General features: G+C 38.3%; 2 protein-coding genes across 11 annotated transcripts in view; one reads left to right on the plus strand and one right to left on the minus strand.

The window, feature by feature from the left end:
• Positions 1 to 55: 55 nt before the first annotated feature.
• Positions 56 to 18,593, plus strand: KCTD18 (potassium channel tetramerization domain containing 18). The gene is given in 5 exon segments (XM_085584726.1): positions 56 to 676; positions 1,368 to 1,542; positions 2,583 to 2,677; positions 3,021 to 3,123; positions 3,824 to 18,593. Coding segments are annotated over 5 exon segments (1,056 nt in total). The 5' UTR covers positions 56 to 522; the 3' UTR covers positions 4,353 to 18,593.
• SPATS2L (spermatogenesis associated serine rich 2 like) overlaps positions 8,717 to 18,837 on the minus strand; it is an 81,779-nt gene continuing 71,658 nt past the window's right edge. For all 10 annotated transcript variants that reach the window (XM_085584577.1, XM_021555470.3, XM_085584583.1 and 7 more), the window contains 4 exons: positions 15,344 to 15,453; positions 14,755 to 14,857; positions 11,800 to 12,020; positions 8,717 to 10,063 (listed from right to left, as the gene is read on the minus strand). In XM_085584577.1, coding sequence (XP_085440703.1) covers positions 9,668 to 10,063; positions 11,800 to 12,020; positions 14,755 to 14,857; positions 15,344 to 15,453 — 830 coding nt within the window. In that variant the 3' untranslated portion in view covers positions 8,717 to 9,667. The remainder of the gene's footprint in view (positions 10,064 to 11,799; positions 12,021 to 14,754; positions 14,858 to 15,343; positions 15,454 to 18,837) is intronic.

Genomic DNA, 18,837 nt, shown 5'->3' on the forward strand with positions numbered 1-18,837 from the left:
GGCCCGGCCCGGCCGCTGCCATCGCGCGGAGCAGCGGCGCGCAGGCTCCGCCCCCGCGCTCCGGGCCGAGCAGCGTCCCTGCCATGGGAGGGGCGCGCAGTGCCCGGGAAGTTAAAGCCGCCCCAATCAAGGATCGGCTTTTAAAGAAGCCATTGGTTCAAAAAGAGCTGCATTATTAGTGCTGTGAACTGTGCTTAGGATTTCCTGTGATGACCTTCCAGAGCTTTGGCCATACTTCCTCACCACGTAATTCTGCTTGCACATTTGGCTCAAAAGAGTAAGCTTTGTGTTTCCTACCAAAGTAAAACGCCATCGATTGTTACAGAATATTTGGCTATCTGCATTACTAGGTCGCCAGAACAGTTTTTAAAGTGGTATCCTGTTACAGATGTTCAAGAGCTGAGCTATTGCTTCGGTCTTGTATGTGATATGTTAAATCTGTAGCTGGCATTAGTTTTACTTCTATTTGTATCTGTTTTAGGTTTGAATAGCTCATAATGAACATTACCACTGGCAAATGCAATGGAAGAGGGCGAGGTTGAAGATGTCCAGGATATTCTATGACTGAATGTGTGAGCTGTTTACACAGCCAGTCATGAGGCTCTGTGCTGCTTTAAGAATTCCATGCTGGCTTCCATGTTTAGTGGATGCTTTCCTTTAAAAGTGGATGAATCTGGTAAATATATTGAAGCTCTAAATATCACATTCTGATCATGAAGCTCTTTGGCAAATACATGCTTTTATACATATTTATGCATTTTATAGTATATCTCTTTTCTTATAGTATATATAGTCTGCTGAGCATCAGTTAGCTTCTAATTCCAGGCTGTAAAACAATTCTGCATGCACGACTTTATATGTACAGGTAGTTTATCTGAATTCCACAAGTCTATTTGTGCTTGCAAACACTCACATCTATACAGTGCCACGTCCCTGTCCAAACTGTGGCTTTTGAACGTACTTCTTCAGTAAAAATACAAGAATAGCTAAAATTGAAGTTGGCATTTGTCTTGGGTCCTGTCTGTGCACCTGTATAATCTCCAGAGGCATCTCATTCCCACTGTTCATTAGATAAAAAGATTTGGGTCTAATCTTTGTTTCAGACAGTTAAAAATTGCATTTTTCACCACCATGGCTTGATGTAAAAGTTTGAATAAAACTATTCATGGGTCAAATTTCACACTTGTTTGTGACTTAGAAATCCTGCCAAAGTAGGTCCAGTTAAAAGTGATGATGGATGAAGAATAGTAATTCCTTGTTGCATATATAAAAACTGTTTAAAATACTCAAAATGTTTAACATAAGGAGTTTGGATAACACAGCAGGACTTTGCTACCACCTTTCACAGTTGCAGTGAACAGCCTGAGATTCTTACCATTTAGTTTGTATCAAGCCTACAGTTTGGGTTCTGCTCTATATCAACACTTCTGGAGCAAGCTGTGAAAGTAAAATTATTGGTGTGTATGCCACAAGAGCTGATGGGGCTGATGCAATTAATAAGGCACCAGGAATGAAAATTCATAGTAAAAGCACATACAAAAGGTAAGGTGACTGTCAAACATCAAAGTACTCTGAAGTGAGAATAAAAACATATAATAACTATGCCAAAATATTATCCTATCTAGCATAATGCAGCATTATTGTACTATAAATCTGTGGAAGGCATCTTCGCAGCTCCCAAAGCATCTGGAAAATATAATGGCCACACTTAACAAATAAACAAGATAAAAACTAAGCCTGGAGGTTAAGAATTTGAGAGAGCACACACAAGGTGGTTAGCATAGAGTTGCTGTAAGTTCTTATTCTGCTTGACTTATTATTTTAAAAATACAATTAAAACAACGATTAAAATGACTTTCTGATATTTACACTAAATACAGTGAATAAATCCCCATACAGAAAAACCTCCAGAAATACTTGAAAAGTTGGTTGTGATTCATGCAATACTTTTGTGCAGTCTTCTAAGACAGCTGAGCACTGAGAACCAGAGATGAAATGGTTTTAATTCTTTAAAGAACGTGTACAGCTGTACTACACTGTTAATGTATTTACATGGCAGTAATTGGAAGTTATTGGTAGACCTGTACATACAACTGGAAGCAGTGATCTTTGTCACTCTCACAATGCAGTGTCAGAAGTGTCACTGTGCATCTTTTGATTAAGATAGAGCTCTTGATACTTCACCATCTTTATAATTAGGATGCATATCTTCCTAATTTTAGGATGGGAACATTAATATTTATTCCAAAGGTATTTGGCAACATATCAGGTATCTGTTCTCCTTTTATGTATTCTAGAAAAATAGGTTTTACATAATTAATTCTGTAATTATTCTTCTATGAAAATCTATCCTTTCATGAATATCCAATTTTAGCAATAGGCATTCACAGGAGAATTCAAACCTCTTTTTTGAATAAAAACAAAATCAGAGTAACATTTTCCTTTTGGCTTTGTAAAACATTTACTGCTAAGTCCTTATAGCTAGGATTTGGTAAAAAGAATGATGTATTTCACCAATGGTACATTTTTAATGACTTAGCTAACTAATCACATAACTGTTACCTTTAAAACAATAATCCTAGAGAAGCTGGAAATAACATCCAATACATCTGGAGCTATTACTCAGTAGCTGATCTGAAAAAGATGATGGATGCTTTTGATGCCTGGGAAGGGAGTGGTAGAGTAATAATTTTTTATTTCAGTATTATTACTTTTTAACATACAAATAAGAAAAATATTTGCCAACTAAGCATAATAAAAACCTCTGCATAAACTTCCATAGCATTGTAAAATAGTAGTGGCTCTTTGGAGGGAAGAAAATGTTTTATGGGATGTTCCAGAGAAGGGACAGGAATTGACATGAATGAAGCAGCGTGCTGGCTGTCAGCAATGCTCATGTCAGCAGGTTGAGAGCTGAAATTCTGCATAATAAAATAAATGTATTCATGTGTTTAGTCAGGTGTAAACATGCATGGCTGTGTTCTCTCAGCTCATCAGTACAATGCTGCTATGAAATGCAGGTGTCAGCTACTGGAGAGTGCCTCAGGAGCTGACTGAATGTGAGACTCTGAAAGAACACCCTCTGAGAGGCAGTTTGCATCGTATGCCTCCAGTTTATAAAAAGTATGCTGATTTGCATAGGTGGCGTAAAATTAATTAACAAATACAGTGCCATTTCCCCCCCTCTATAATTTCAGGTTCCTTAAATACCTATCCATGTTGAGATTTCTCTGGTTTAATTTACATTTTTATAAAGCGTCATAGAGCTCTTAATTGCACAACTGAACTCGCTAGAAGCAAATGACCGGTTTTTTTAGGCTGCTGAGATTTCACAGCAGGCTGGCAAGGAGTAACTTGAAAAACTAGAGAGCAGTGTAAGTTAAATGGACTGCTAAACCAGAAATTTAAGTGAAAACTTTAAAAGGTTAAATCACATCTGTGAGATGTGTTCTAGAAGGAATTTCTAAAATTTCCTCTCTGCAGTTTTATGGCAATATTTGTGATTACACCTCCATTCTCCACATGTTAACCTAAAAGCAGCCTTTTGCTGGCACAATCATCTGAGCCAGCCTACAGCCACTTCACTGCTACAGTTTTTAATGTCACCTAAGAGAGGCAGAAGAGATTGATCGTTCTATTCACAGAAAGGCAGCCCTGATTGTAGTCATGAACTGTTGGGAAAACCATAATTTATTATTCTTCCAGTATAATTTAAACCTATTTGTGAAAGGCTGTTGTAGATGGTCTGTTTTGTAATAATGTTATAAAAAGAACAATGTACATATATAGTTCATTTTTAAAATGGAACTTCTTTGTTTTACAGACTATTAATTGACTGTACTGAAGTAGAAGGCTGTTTACCATGTAAAGTGGGTCTCCAGCCAATTAGATTCTCAGGTCCCTCAACAAGTACCCACATAAAAGTCAAGAATTCATCTTCATTAAAGGTAATTGCTTACAATGCTTGACATTCTGCAGCAATTCTTAAACGACCCCATAGTGGAAGTCTGATAGTGCACAAAGAAGCTTCTCAAACCACATCCACAACATGCACATCAGTGCCCAGCAAGTCCCAGGCTCCCTGTGGAAGGCAGAATGCTGGCAATGGGCCACTGAGCCAATTGCCATTCCAAGCTCTGGGGAGTAAGAAGCCTATGAACAACTGTGCAGTGAAGCTAAAAAGGACTCCACTTTTTCTTGTGGCACCACCTCAGCCACCTTCTTCTGCATCCAGTAAAACAAGAGAACAGAACACTGTTGCTGTTGAAATTCCTACAGTGTTAAACAAGAAAGAACCAGCTGTATTTGCAGAAAGTATTACACGTAAGATAGAGTGGATGGGTAATGTTTGACTCAGTCTGATAGACTGGACTGCTCTACATTATATGGTTGAAGAAGAGATCATTATCTCATGTGATCCTTTATTCAAGATTAGGTAGAAAATGGTGATGAAAAAGATAATGAAAAGCACAGGAAGAAACTGTTTTAAGTGAGCACTGAAATGTGTTTTTTGCTTTATCTCTAGAAGTTTTTAGATGTTGGGAAGGGAGGAAGAAAAATGGATTTAAAAAAATCACTCAAGCACATGCAGCTTAACATTCCAGTAACTCTCATTTGTATTTCTGTTGTGCTGTACTGTAAAGTGAGTACTTGGCACAGCATAAGTTGATCTCTTTATCAACTTTAACTACAATGAACCTCAATTTGTACCTTTAAGGAAGGGGAAGAATAGAAAAAAGCAAGTAGCTTTTATTAGACAGAAGTTTGCCACAAGTGTACAACATATGCTTGCTGCAGAGACACGGGAAATTGAATGCACTTACTGGCACTTCTGGTGAGGGTAAATCACCATTTTTGCTCTTACAAGCATTGCAAGGGATCACCTGTGCTTGTACACTGAGAAAATTCAGAAATACAGGAAGGGAAGAAGTGTGCTGTGTGAGTAACAAGGCTGCTCTCTCTGGAGACACACACATTTACAGACACACACAATACTGTGGTGCGGTCTGCCACTGGGGCAAGGCTGGTCCAGCTGTGGCATTTTGTGTCACACCACTAGGGGATGGCTTTTCTGGGGCTGCAGTCTGTGTTACACCTGGCTTCCATGTCCTTCTGCAGGTCCTTTCAGATCAGGAGGGCACAACCTCAATTTGTGTGCAGCAAAGCACAGAAGTTGAGGTCGAAGTGCCATGGTTTAATGAAAAAGTCTCCCTCCTTCCCTCTGGGCAGGCTGGAGGAGACATTCTTGTAGCAGGGCAAATGTTGAATAATGATACTGAAACAAAGAGCTGCTGTATGTTCCTATCAGCAGAGGAAAGGCAAGTTTGGATCGCTGATTTTCAAGAGCCCTTTAGCTGTTTAAATCAGTGAACAAAACCTGGCTTTGTTTTGTACCCTTGCTTAGAGTTGGGTGCCAGGTTTTTTTATGCTGTTTTTGTGACTACTTTTGCTTCTCCAGCACAGCAAATACAGCTGTCTTTGAACACCACGGACATTGCCAAAAAGCAAGTTCTTAAAATTCCTGAGACTATTAGAATTACAGAAGGGTTCTTTAAATGTTTTATTTGCTAGATCATTTAAAGCCATAACATTTTCAGGTTTTTCTCCCACCCATCAGGACTTGAAACATAATTTGCACAAGTAAAAAGCCCCAAATTTTCATGTAGTAACATGTTTTTAATGAGACATTTTGTCATGAACAGTAGTCACTATAAAGGTGTAGAGCACTATAATTTTCTGCTATTGGTTTGTATATGGAAGACCACCTGACCTTTAGATTATTTAAGCTAGTGTTTTTTCTTTAAAAATAAACCTGAAGGTCAACAATCCCATATCTCAACAAAAAAGTTTCACTGAACAAAGGACAAAGCAGAAGTTATGCAAGGATACCAGGATAATGTAGTATAATATTCTTTGAACATGCAATTCATTGAGACTAAGTTTATGAAATTTGTTTTTCATAATAATCTGACTGAAAAACAGTTTTTAATACTTCAGTGTGATTTTTACTTCACTATTTATTCAACGGCTGAGCACTTTACCATGAACCTTAAAATCTTTTTACAAGGCTGTCTAAAGCTGATTTCTTTCAACCTTTGAATTTAGAAAGCTTCTATAATAATGGAATCAGAGAATATAATTTAAGTGAGAAAAGACATACAATAAAAAGCTTTGAGAATATTCCTACAGAACTTTGTGAGTTTGTACTACCTCAGTGTTTACTTAATTATTTTGGTAGCAAAGTATTTTTTGAGTAACATTTGTGTCATTTGCATAACAGCAGCATTAATGAGTCTTCTCTTTGTCGTGGACATACTAGCTTGTGGTTGAAAGAACCAAACACAACCCCCTTGAATTTCAGTAGATGAAATGAGAAAGTAGCTATGGTGAAGAAGGCAAAGAAAGAAGGACTTGCTTTTATTTATTTATTTTCAATTGGATGGGGTGCAAACATGGCCTTTTAACTTATCTAATTAGGCACTTCCAGCATGTTTTTTATATCATAGAATCTTGTTAATTTTTGATTAACTGCTAAGAGTGATATTGAAGCATTTTATGATAGATGGATAGCACTAACCTTCCTGGTGACTGGAACAAGATGCACTGTCAAGTGGTGTCACAATGGTTCACTTCAAATCTTTGTAAAATTATAAATCATTATAGCAGAGATCATTAAAAAAAAAAAAAAACCAAAACCAAACCAACACATGTTCAGCAAGTTATTCCAATTCCAGAACCAGTGGGTTTTCTTTAAAGGAGACATTTTCAAGCACATTAAGTGTTGGGGTTTTTATATTTTCTTTTTTCCCCACACATGGTTAACTAATGTAAATTTTTCCAAGAGCTTGACTGCATTAAGTAAGCTTCACTTTTTAGTTTTGCAGCTGTGTTTTTGGATCTTTATTTTGCTGGGTTCTGCCCTTATTCTGAATTTAATCTTACATGAAAGATAAATAGATTCAACCTGCTTTAAAATACTGCGCCTTTAAGATGTGCTTCCACTTCTGAAAAAGCACAAAGAGCAGTGGGAATTCCATGTTTATGTTTGAGCGAGGTCAGACAGCTGTTTTTCCTTTGCTAACTAAGGGGACTTTTTATAAAAGAGGACTGACCTGGAAGGGAAGCCCTACCCTGCCATAAATTCCTTCACTGCCCCTCAACAAGTCCCTTAATAGGAGAATTGCAAGTCGTTGTCTCTGTAATGAGAAGATAAAAGCAGAGTTCTGTTGAACGTGGGCCCAAGAGCTTTTGGCTACTTGGTAACTACCATGAACAGTAAAACACTCCTAGAAACTGGCAGATATAAATCCAAGAATACAGACACACATGAAATGAAAGATGAAGATTCTGACAGAGTATCAGAGCACAGCCACATAATGTGGTTAAAATGTACATTGGAATAACCTTCCCAAACAAGTACAGATACTAGACAAAACAGCTAAAACTGCAGCATTCCCACAAACTGCCCTCTCCTCAGACTAACCAAAACAATATACAGCTCTTTAACGAAATAGATGTCTTTACATCATCAGAGAAAAGAGAAATGCAGTCTCTCACCTGTTAGTCCTGGATCTGTCACTGAGCCTCCAGTACATCAAAGCTTGGCTGGTACTGAAGAGCACAAGGAGGTCCTGTTGTGCTGAGTTATGTTACAGATTTTATTTATCTGCAGAAGGTCACTTGTGAGAAAGTGACTTAAGGAATAAAGTAATTTTCAATAATGCAAAAATCAGGTGTAGCAGCTATAAGGAAGGAATAAATGTTATTACAGTTAAGTTTGATTTTCTTTTTTTAGGAAGGATTACAAGAAGAGACACATCTCACAACTTACATATGGATAATATAAGAAGTTATTGTGTAATATCTGCGTGGAATTTATAATTAAATCTCTTAAGAGTGAGGTTACAGTGAAATTGTAAGGCAGCAGATAAATTCTGAAAATCTATCTATCTGATGGATATGCATAACAGAGATTCTGAAATTTCAGTTCCACTACTCCAAAACATTCAGCTTAACAGTGTGATAAAGTAATTAACTAGGATAATAGCACAGTGCTTGCAGTGCTAAGAAAGCCAATGTCTACATACATGTTTATTTTTCTTTCACTTGAATTGCCACTCTTTCAGATGACAATGAGTTACTGGTCTTTTAAAAATAGGTTTTACCAATATTCACATGTGGGACACTGTATACACATATGAAGAAAAATCAAAATATGGGAATGCACTATCCTCTTCCCTTGGAGATTATTTTTCAAGGGCCCCAGGAGGGAGTAATCCAGTCAGTACTAAGGAAATGTACAGTCAAGAGAACAGAAATTAGGCAAAGCAAGTTGGTAAAAAGCAATAGTGAACAATCACCTAGGTGTAAACTTTTAAAGCAACTCAAGTGTCCTCCTGCTCTTACTGAGCTCGACAGGAGGTCAGTCTCACTGACCTTTAAACCTTTCAGATTCTGACACTTAGGCCAACAGGTCACTTGATGCCAACTCTGGATTCTGACACCTTACTACATTAAACAGTAACTTACTGTAAAATATGCTCAGCATGGAGGTGGCTCTCATGGCAAGGCTGTTTTGTGCGCTGTGGCATTAGAATCGAGCTAGAAGCAAAAGCCTAGTCCAGTCCAAACTCAGCTGAAAGCCTCCCACTGCTACCAGTTCCACAATCTGAGTAAGAGCACAAGGTTAGGCACTGCAAAGCAGCAAACACCAGAGTATTTTAGAAAGAAGATTTTAATTATTTGGAAGAAACAGGTTTTCTGAAATACAGACTCAGAACATAAAGACTAAGTAATTTATTAGTCATAGCTCTTGTTATGGACAGATGGTTCCTACAGCAAAAATATAGAAAAATAATTTGAATTCAAGTCTAGAAGACCTGCAACTTTTCATATGCAAAAAATAAATCCAACTAGTCATAGAAAAGTGGCTGATAAGGATGGAGAACAGGGCTGTGCATCTGAGTAGCCATTACTATATACATTCCAAACTTAAATGAGCATATTTCCTCAGCCTCATAAAAATAGTTTGTCCATGAAAAATAACAATATGTAATACATTTAATACAATTTATACTTGAATTTAAAGATCCCAGATTATGGAATAATAAGCTAAAATCAAATGAACTGCTTTTTCAACTCTTCTTGTATAGAACAATACTCTCTGTGAATATAGTGTGCATGCATGTACGTGTATACACGCACAGAAACAAAGAGGTGTATAGAGATTTCCTGAAAAATTCTACAAGATTATTTGATTTCATTGCAGACCATAGCATACAGACTTCCAGGGATCCTTCTAACACAGGCTGTTCTATGAAATAATAATGTTGACTGATATAACCACATATCTACAATAGGTTTTTGCTATTATGAATTTAATTACCAATTTATCTTTCCAATCTAGATTTCGTTTTTCTAAGAAGTAAATGCTGCTTTGGTTAAGATTCCATACAGTCATGACAAAATAAATGTGAACATATTGGGGAAAGCCTTGAAAGTATGATTTAATTTTGATAATTAGTAAGTAATAAAGATACCAACAAGTTTTAAGCAGCAAAAGATTTAAAAGACTATGTTCTGACTTATTTTCTTCACCAACAAGCTTTTTGAGCAACAAACTAAAATGAAGAGATTGAATTTCTCTGGCAGCCATCACTGCGACATTTTAAGCCACCAAAGTCACAGCTGGCACTGAAAGAACAGTGGCATCAGTAGAGACCTCCATCCTTGCAGGACATAAATTGCATTGTGACACCCTGCCAACACTGCCTTGGAAAGGCCTGTGCTCTGCGGTGTCCGGTGTGTGATGCTTCCGTCGGGACTTCTCTGAATGTGTCGGATTCTCTGTGGTCCTTGCAGTTGTAGACTGCTCTTGATTTTTCACAGCTCCTTTATTTTTAGATCGAAAGCTGTTATGCTGCTGTCTTCTGTGTTCAGACTTGGAACCACTCTTGGTAGTTTGATCTGCCTCATTACTGGCACCTTGTGACTTATGAGATCCATTGAGCCGCATGTTTTGGTGCTGTGGGTTGAATCTCCGTCTCTGGCTAGAAGGCCCATTCTACCCAGAAAGAAATCAGGTAACTGTTAGGAATCCTTCCAACAGGCCAAGAAACACAGCAGTCAAAATTAACAGTGTTACTCTTAGGAGGGAACAGGAGAGGGAAAGCACGAAGAAGTTTTGATTGTTACCAGAGTCTCTTTATAATACCTATAACCAGAACTACGAGTACCATACTACATCTGAGTAGCCTGGAGATACAGATGGCAGGTTCATCACTGATGCCAAATTAAAATCTGCCATGATTCAAGAGAATACAGAAAAGGGGATGAAATTCTAGACATCTCAACAGCAGTTGTTGAGAGAAGGGACCTGCAGGTTCTGGTGAAGAGAAGTTAAATATGAGCCAGCAGTGCCCTGGCAGCCAGGAGGGCCACGTGTGTCCTGCAGGCACAGCATCTCCAGCTGGGCAAGGGAGGACATTGTCCTGCTCTGCTCTGAGGCAGCCTCACCTCGAGTGCTGGGGGCAGTTTTGGGTGCCATGATATAGGAAAGACATGAAACTATTAGAAAGTGTCCAAAGGAGAGCCATGAAGATAGTGAAGGACCTTGAGGAGAAGCCGTGTGAGGAGTGGCTGAGGTCACTTGTTCTGTTCAGCCTGGAGGAGACCTCACTGCAGTCACAACTTCCTTGTGAGGGGAAGAAGAGGGGCAGGCACTGATCTCTTCCTTCTGGTGACCAGTGACAGGAACAGAGGGAATAGCCTGAAGTTGGGTCAGGGGAAGTTTAGGTTGTGTATCAGAGAAAAGTTCTTTACCCAGAGGGTGGCTGGGCACTGCTCTGAGGCACATGGTGGGATTCTTGGGGTGCCTTATGCAAGGCCAGGAGTGGGACTTAGGATACTCTGTGATTCTCTGAGCAGTCAAGAAGTATTGAAGAACTTAATACTGACTTATTCCAAAATCATGACTATTGCTTTCCTAGTAAAGTGTTGTACTACAGTATGACTGTAGGAAGAACAGACAGTCACATGTAAATTGAAGTCAAGTGAAGAATCCTCGTTGTGGAAGACAAGTCAATTGTGACATTTTGCTCAGAGGATACTTTGATTTTTAGTGGGAAGTGGCTGAATTACTTCTATTTGCATGCCTGACAGGACAGGTGATTCCATACATGCACTGATATTATGCACTGTGTTACATTTCCCTCCAGCCATCTACTTGAGCCTAAAATCCCTACTGGAAAAAAATTCAGACCAACTTTAGTGGCAGCTTTACTTAAGAACAATAGTACAGGGACATTCTAAGGTGCTATTACAACAAAATGTAATTCATATATGTATCGTATATATAAAATGCTAATAATATAGCACAATACTATAACCTGTACTACAGAGTTTCTGAAATAATTTGCTTTTAAACCTGGCAGGATTCTACTTTCAAAGGGTATCTAATAATTGTGCTTCGACAGCACATCAGCTGACCATTTGTCAAGGACTAAATGTTTGACCTCCACAGCAGTTAGCTATAATGGAGGAGTTTTTTCTTTCACTTTATTACTGCCACTAGACACTTCTAAACAGACAGCTGTCCTTACTCATATGGTAGTTCTACTTTGTATTTTCATACTGATTGAAAATTAAGCTGGAAAATATATGCTTACTATCCTCAAAAATTATTAATTAAATATAAACCACAAACCAGTATTTGATTTTGTATTAACAACTTTCAGTGCTGTATTTTTCTGGAAGTTTTGAAGTAATTTAGTTCAGTTCATGACTGATTTGACATCTTACCTGCTTATTTGTTGGGACTCCTTGAGAAGAAGATTCTGTAGGATTGGAAGAAGGATGACTTTGTACTTTACTGCTGGCTGTTTTATTATCAGAGTTCTTGGCATTACTAGAGGACTTTCGGCTGTGCGTATTTTGCTTGCCAGCTGTTGCATGCGAGGTCATTGAAGAGAGCAGTAAACTACATGGTGTTCTTGAGGAATAGTTGTTCTTTGGATGAGAAACTGTAAAAAAGGTATTATGTGTTATAAGTTAAATTATCAACATCTAAACTGTATTCTTGCTTACAGTGAATTTTGGAAGCATTGTTTCAGTCTCACTTAAAATAATGAAGTAAACTAACTTAATCTAACTATTGAAGTAACTTGGTTGAAGTCAGTCCATAGTGTTCTACACCTGTAAGTCTGCCTCACTGCAAAGCACTTCTGGAGATAGAAGAGCCAGTGTTAAAACTGGGGAGCCTGGCAGAAGGACAGGCTTTTGGCATCCAAAAGAACTTTACTTATTCCTCTCTAAAGGAAATGGGTAAAAAAAGGTTCTTCTGTATCATGGGTAGCTATAAAAACTGGAACTGAATGCAATGCATTAATCCACTTTATGCAGAAGACAGCAGTCTGTACAATCAGGAACTGCTACTGCCCATCTCTGTATATTCCTACTCTCTACTTCTCAGTGTTTTGAGATCACCTAATTTACTAAGCACTGTCATGTTTGGATAGGAAATGCACCCAAAATATCCTTGATTCTGCTCTGCATTTCTCCAAGCTGCCTTTGCGAAATGGCCCCCAAGCAGCCTTGAAGAGAATTCTGAGGCTAATGAAGTTCTTGATCTTAATTTGCTGCCCTGATTTTTCTGATTATGCAATTTTTCTGTTTCCTTCTGGTACAGATGACAAATTTGAGACTCCAGAGAGACACCTGTTGTTTTTATCAAAGAGGTATTTCTATTTTTTCCTGTCCACTTCTACTACAGAGAAAGAAGATGAGGAATAGTTTTAGTAACTAAGCATCATCTATTAGGTTTTCTGAGGATCTTAGTCACTTACACCAACAGCTACTTCTCCCACTAGGTGTCCTCTTCAGAAAAACAATACAATGATCTGCACATTGAACTGAATTTTCTCTCCTGAGTTCAGTGAGGCCAACCATCCCTGAATTCTATTAATTCTCTCTCATCTAAAACAGACTGCTGCACATGGAAGCCCATATAAAAACCCAGATGCTTGTCATAAAAATGTATTTTTAACAAAAAAGATGTACAAGAAAAGGATACTGGGTGTTCTGATATATATCAATCCAATTATTTTTGTTTCTTCCTGTCCTTCATTTTGTGCATATGCTGTCTGTAAACTCCTCATGCTAGAACATTCCTTCCTTTGCACAAGTTCTGTGGATTTGGTTATTGCTTTTGTTAAAGCCCTTAAGAGTGGCTGTTCTTAGCTATTGGCCTTGTATAATCTCTTGTTTGAGGGGTATTTGCAGCTTCTAGCAGGGTATGGGTCTTACTGAGAGATGATGCTAAGAGAAACATCTTTTGCACTGAAAAGCTCTTGTCAAAGACAGCAATCATCACAAGATGCTAAGGTCACTGAGGGCAGGTATGAGCAAAGTTCTTCAGACACTCAGTGCACTATCAGTCATTTCTAGGATGACACTGCTCCCCTGCTAATAGCTGCTCTTCTAACTTCACTGACCTGATTTAAACAGGCTTTCATGAAACTATGCTTATGTAATGCTTTACTGAAATGAGGTATAAATAATTAACTTGAAGAATTAACTGCAGCTGGAAGTTATTTAGGAAAGTAGTTCAGTGAGTTTTAAAAAATAGTCTCTGGTTGTATCAATAGCAGCTGTGGTATTATTAGTCAAGACAATCTTTATGGAGTTTTCAATCTCTTCTGCTTCAGGGTATTAGATATGGTCTATGAGGTGACTGTAAAAAATTAGATGCATTACTAGGAAGTTTATGTCTTCCTCTGAAACATCCTGGGTTGGTTTCATTGAGAGACAGGATATGGGGTTAGATGGAACTTCAAAGTGTTCTGCAAAAGCAATTCTTATGGTCTAATGAGTTAAACTGGTTATGCCTCCAAGCAGTCAGTAGCTTGTATTGGCATACTGTGTAGTACTTTCCTCTGCTTCCTACTTTTAGGAACTACTTGAAAACGTTTATTATTTTCCTTCTACCAAGATGCACTTGTTCAGTATTGTTTTACCAGTTTTACCCTGAATGGAATACCACAGGACACAGTAACATACTGGGCAAAGCCTTATATAATTTACATTGTTTTGGGGGGAAAAAGCATGACAGAGATAAGAAATAGGCTCCTATTTTGCAACAGGGACATGATACTTGAAGCAAAAAATGTGAACCTGAATTTCCAAGCAGAAGGGCAGATTATTTAGAAACAGAAGCTTGGAGAAAAAGAGACTTGATGCTCTCTACAAGTACCTAAAAGAAGGTTATAGCAAGGTGGGATCAGTCTTTTCCAACTTTAGTGATTCTATAATTTGGGACTCTAGATGGCTCCTGAAAAATGCAGTGAATATTGTTAAAAAGCTGGGGAGTTACTTCTTAGCAGGAGAGATCTGATTTGGTCTCATTACATTAAGCACAGCGGCTTCCAATTTACCATTTATTTATAAATTACTGAATTTGTGTATTCCCTGGAGTTGGGAACCTGTTCAGATTGAAAACTCCAACTTATCTGAGTAATACCTCGAAATCTCTGACAAAGATGGTACTGTGTACCTGCAGATGGAGTGTTCAGCCCAGGCACAATGAGTCTAACATGTTGCAAAATGTTGACTTGTGTGTGTTCAGCAGTCCTGCTGCATCCAGAGACACCACTCATATTGGCTTTGCTTCACACTCACACACTGGCACCACATGTGCTGTCAGCTCTGCTGAACAGATATGTTCTGAGAAACTCAGTGAGAGGGATCATCAGCACTTACTTTCTCCACAGAGCTGAATCTGGGTCTTCAGCTGCTCTGTATCACAGGAAAATCGGGCAGATCTGCCCAGCTCTTCATCGTATTTCCGTTCACTCACAAAGTGCTGCAACAATAGACATGTTAACAGTGATTCACAGTCTGAGCAAAAGATTTCAAGATTCTTGACCCTGCCCTGTTCACAAGATCTCTGTGCAGAAGCAAGTATTTTCCCATCCTCATTAAATTACATCTCACAGCCCAGTGATGGGTGGATCACTGTCACGCTTGGGAAGTGGGTCATTTCAGTGGAGAATGTATGTTTGATCACTGAACCTGAAGCTATCAGGTTTACTTGCTGAGTATAAATGATACACAAACAGCAAAACTCCCCAGCACTACACTTAGGAGGGGATAGCTTGAACTTCTCTGATAGCATCTGTACACTGCTCAGAGGTGCTACAAGGCTTTAAGAAGTTACACTTTCCCTATGGAAAACTATTTACCCCTTGACCCATAGCAGGAATAAACAGCCTGGGCATATTAATGTGACAACTATTCCTTGGCATTTCTACAAATAGCTAAAATACCCAAGCAGAAGTGAATGCCTGACCTTAATTTCAGCCCTGAGTTCAGAGAGTTGTGCTTCAGCCATCTGACTGGCTAGGTCTGCCAGTCTCTTCAGCTCCTCTGCTTTCTTCTGCCGAGCAGTCAGGATTTCCACTGCCAAATACCAATAGTTAGTCATTAATTCTAGGAAGGTAAATTGCTCTGTAATTTATTAGTCTTTGGGAATTAACATAGTACATCCCATGTGAGACAAACACATGGACCACTGACTTTAACTAGATTTGCAATATGATACTTTCACAGATTAAGTTGATCAGTGTAATTCAATGAACTGCCTGATTTTGAGAAAGATCTGAAAAGGGGATAGCTGTCAGAAAATCAAAGTCAAACCAATCCTCCAACATTCAGATGAACAGGGGCAAAGCCATGTTGTTTTGAGTTTTTTAGTGTTTTATTTTGAAGTACAAAAATAGGGAGCCTTCCAGAGACATAGAAAGAAGCATTACATTGAGTCACTAGCCTGTTTCTGAAGACATGCTATATTTGATTTACACAGGGAAATTTCACTTCCTCTGAAAAAAAACCTGTTCATATACAGTTTATGTTAAAGTCACTGGCATCGCAATTTTGCTTTTCATATGGAATATACTTATTAGCCATTTCAAAAGCAAAGCAGCATTGAAGGCTAACAGGCTTTATGAAAAAACCCTAAATATTTATTACTGCCTGTCTTGTACATTCTATGTAAGGAAGGGGTGAGTAGTTATATTCTTATAGGGAAAGATTAATCATAAACCACGAAGCAATGATCTACTTGTACACAAGATAATATGACATTATAATTTTGGTGGAAATATATGCAAACTATTACCAAAATGGTGACTCAGAGTAAAAGCAACAACTGATTAACTGGCTGATGGGATCACAGCAGAGAGGAAACAACATCTAAATGTAAAACAGTAACAATCATAGTCTTTTGTCTTGAACTTACACATACAGTTAGGGGGAGTCGTAGTTAATGTAAATTATCCTAAGGTCACAGAATCCATTACAGCAGTAGAGATTTTGGCTCCTTTACCTTCTTTTTGCCACGATTTTCCACAGCACGCTTGACAAGTCATGTAACCAGCCTATACTTTTTAAGGCTATTTTTGAAGGTGAGAATTAATGATATTTCACAGACAATTTGTTTCTCAACCCATTATAATTTGTTTATCAGATAACACCTTTTTTGAAAGCATTGTAGAGTCAATAAATAGTTTGGGCCAGAAGAGACCTTTAAAAGTCTTTAGTGCAACCCCCTGCAATCAGCAGATGGGGTTGCTCAGAGCCCGACCTTGAATGCTTCCAGGGATGAAGATCTCCCCTCCTCTGGGAAACCTGTTCCAGTGAGTACAACATGGTCCAGCAGGCACAGGGAGATACAGCTGCACCTGTACAGCTGTGTGGGAGCAAACAAACTGTGTAACTGTAGAGGAGTGTGTCACATACGGCAGGGAAGGCAGAGGGTGGCTACAGTTCCTTCAGCCCTGCTGGTAAATCTGTGCCTACATTATTACTTATGCTAAGAACAGCTGCTGTCTTCCCAGCTGATCTTTTAGATTTCATTTTTTGTAGAATATGGTCCACAAGAGTGAGAAAATTTTATCACGTTAAATGAACAGTTTACCAGGTGCAAACCTTGTCCAATAGTTCTGCTTTACTGCTTATTCTAGGTAATGCTAATATTGTTCCTCCCCAAGATCAATATCCTCTTTGCTAAAGTGACTACCCAGACCATATGATCTATCTCATACTGGCATTTATTTCCATGAGATGCCAGCCAACTACCCATGTTTTAAAAAAACCTGAAATTATCATATTTGGAATTTCTCCTAGTGTTGACAGTAAGAATAAAACAGTCCTTAAGTAAAATAGTCCTTAACTGCAGCAAAGAGATATGAAAATAAATAATATTCTAAATCTTGGTTAGCATGTTACAGTCCTGTAACAACTTTCTGCCTAAGTTTCTGAAGGCACTTTACAGCCTACAGCAGCCTTGAGAGACAGCAGAAACCACACTGCTGGAGACAGGTACTGGGCCATCCACCACCATGCGTGGAGCTGGCCGGGAAAGGGAAACACAACACACCATGTGCAAATGCAGCTCTTTGCATGCTGCTAGGTAGGAATTAGGTTTACTTTCTACAAAAATTCCTATAACTGGCCAAGATTAATGAAGGGGCCCTATAATACCATCAGCCCTGGACAGCGGATTTCCAAAATGTGGATTTATTTGTGCAGGTAGGGCTTAAAACTGCATCTGCTGATCAGTGAGAATTCTACCATTGGTTTTCCTGGGAATGAGTGCATGTTCTGTAGCTGATTATGGTTACCTGGTATCTAGTAACCAAAGGTAACCAAAAACTGCTGATATATATCCTTCCACAAGTCTTTCCCAGAATAACACAAAGCTTCAAATTCACATCTATTTCATGTTCTTCCCAGAAAATTAGCAAATAAAATTCAAAACACAAACTCTGCAAATCTTTGCTGTCATAACTTCGTACCTTCTAGTTTATACACATCTACAACTGCAAGAGACTTGGACAGCAATAGAGAATTTAGAGCATTTTTTTCAACAAAAATTCAATTGTTATACTTTTGTAAACTAATTGAGTTCTAAATGCAGATGAAGCATTCAAGAATGTTAAATGTATTTTTGACCCTTGGAAGCACCTTAAATTCACAAATCAGTAAAAGGATTGTATGCATTCATATCAAGGACATTTTCATCTGCAAGGAAAAGTGTAATTCTAACAGTGCTTTGGTTAGAATGTGGTCTTCAATTTCTTTCTTAGCATTCTCTACTGAAACATGTCCCCCTGTATTTCCTGGGGGTAAATACAAACACTGAGTCTTGGGTGTGTAAGATATATTGTGGTACCCTAATACAAGGCTCATCTTGCTTCCCCCCCTCCCCCACCAGAATATACATACATGAAAATGTAAAAACCAGAGACAACATGAAAACCTGGAATCAGATTGACTCTCACAGATTATTAAGAAAACAGACTGCAGTGAAGATTTGTTTTTTAAATTTTTTTTTAAATTTTCTAATTCATAAACTTGATCACTGTCCCTGAAAGCTATGCAAGGCAACACAATAACCTACTCCCCTACTCCCTAATTCCAGTATTCCAACATACACTGGTAATACAAGCAAGCAAAAAGTGATTGATAAATGGAAACAAAGTAATTAAATAACCATAGAAACTAGGGAAAAAAAAAAAAGAGTGGTCAAAAAGCTCTGATAGGTAAGCTGAAGGAGTAACTTAAATCTAACTCCATATCATCTTTTGGTTTACCTTAATTTCATAATACTGAAATTTTGATGCACCATCCTCATAGAAACTACCCTGGCACATCAAAGACTTCTCTGCCTACACATATAGAGTGAAAGATGATGGAATGCTGCTAACCAAATTTATGGATTGTGTTATCTTCTGCCAAACAAAGCAACTGTTTCAACAGTATTCCAAAATTTCCCTGTGTATT

This window comes from Lonchura striata, chromosome 7, assembly GCF_050655825.1.
Source record: "Lonchura striata isolate lonStrDom1 chromosome 7, ASM5065582v1, whole genome shotgun sequence".
Taxonomy (NCBI): domain Eukaryota; kingdom Metazoa; phylum Chordata; class Aves; order Passeriformes; family Estrildidae; genus Lonchura; species Lonchura striata.